This window comes from Mesitornis unicolor, unplaced genomic scaffold, assembly GCF_000695765.1.
Source record: "Mesitornis unicolor isolate BGI_N332 unplaced genomic scaffold, ASM69576v1 scaffold30222, whole genome shotgun sequence".
In the NCBI taxonomy this organism is placed as follows: Eukaryota; Metazoa; Chordata; class Aves; order Mesitornithiformes; family Mesitornithidae; genus Mesitornis; species Mesitornis unicolor.
Genome location: NW_010171693.1, coordinates 5,400 through 6,640, shown reverse-complemented (window position 1 = coordinate 6,640; position 1,241 = coordinate 5,400). Strand labels below are relative to the sequence as shown.

General features: G+C 60.0%; 1 protein-coding gene across 1 annotated transcript in view; it reads left to right on the top strand.

Moving 5' to 3' along the window:
- Positions 1-824: 824 nt before the first annotated feature.
- Positions 825-1,241, top strand: part of ACY1 (aminoacylase 1) — a 4,056-nt gene continuing 3,639 nt past the window's right edge. The window contains exon 1 of the mRNA XM_010180109.1: positions 825-933. Within this exon, the coding sequence (XP_010178411.1) occupies positions 825-933 (109 nt within the window). The remainder of the gene's footprint in view (positions 934-1,241) is intronic.

Genomic DNA, 1,241 nt, shown 5'->3' with positions numbered 1-1,241 from the left:
GGTACCCTTATATCCCACCTGTCCCCTTTGGCACCCCTAGCCACAGTACCCCTGCACCCCTATCCATGGTCCCCCCACGCCCTTCTCGTAACCCCTCTGCACCCCCTTGTCCCATACCCCCCTGTACCCTTCCTCCTGCTGCACCTCAATATACCCCTAAGCACCCCATATCCTCCTGCTCCTCTGGCCGTTCAGCACCCCTCAGACACTGAGAGGTCACCTTCCTGTAGTCCCCCCCGCCTCCCTGCTAGCCCTCCGCCCCACCCCCAGTTCCCTGCCCCCCCAGCTCCTTTCCTTGTGCCTCTCCTGCACCCCCTGGACAGGCAGTGTCCCCCTTTCCTTACCTGCACCCCCTTGCATCAGCATCCTGCCCCCCCTGCCTGCACTCCCCCTGGACTTCTAACCACTGGGTAACCCCAACCACCATGCATCCCTGCCCTTCTTCCCCCCAAAACCCCCTTCCCCACCTTGCTGCCCTCCTTCCCTCCCTATTAGCCCCGCTATGCCCCAGCCAGCCCTTCCCTGGGTCTCATCCCACATGTGGGCATCAGTTTGCCCTGGCACCACGTTTGGGGCAGGAACATGCACTTTGTGGGGAGGATCAAAGGATGATGTGGGACACGCACTCCATCCTGCCCCCATTCCCAAGTTGAGGAGGCTTCTCTCATGGTGGCAGCATCCCAGGACTTGCACTGGGGAGACCTTTGCCCCATCCTGCTTCGGTTTCTGTGACAACTGAGCTCTCCAATGGACTTTGGAGGGGCCGGTGTGCGATTAACCACCTTCCCACCCTCCCCCAGAGCTTTGCAGCCCTGGTACCTGACATGGCACCTGGGAAGCCTGGGAAGAGCACGGGGGCCACAGAGGACCCCTCTGTTACACTTTTCCGGGAGTACCTGAAGATTGACACCATCCACCCCAAACCTGACTATGGTGAGGATGGGGGGATGGGAGGGGGAGCTGTGCGGGGATCCTCAATGTGGCTTTTGCAGCTCTGGTCTTTGGACCTGGGTGCCCAAGTCCTCGGCTGGGGCTGTTTTGGTTGTGGTGTTAAGGAGCAGACACCTTTGTGTCTTATCTCTGCCAGCGCCTTTGATTGGGGCAGGAACGCCTCGAGTGTACCCAGAGCTGCTGTTTGCTTCCTCCAGACCTGTGCCCAGGGCCTCCCCTTTTCACGCTGCTCTGGCTCTGGGGTGGATGCATGTAGTAACCCCACGTAGATCTCCTTCCATTAATGTTTC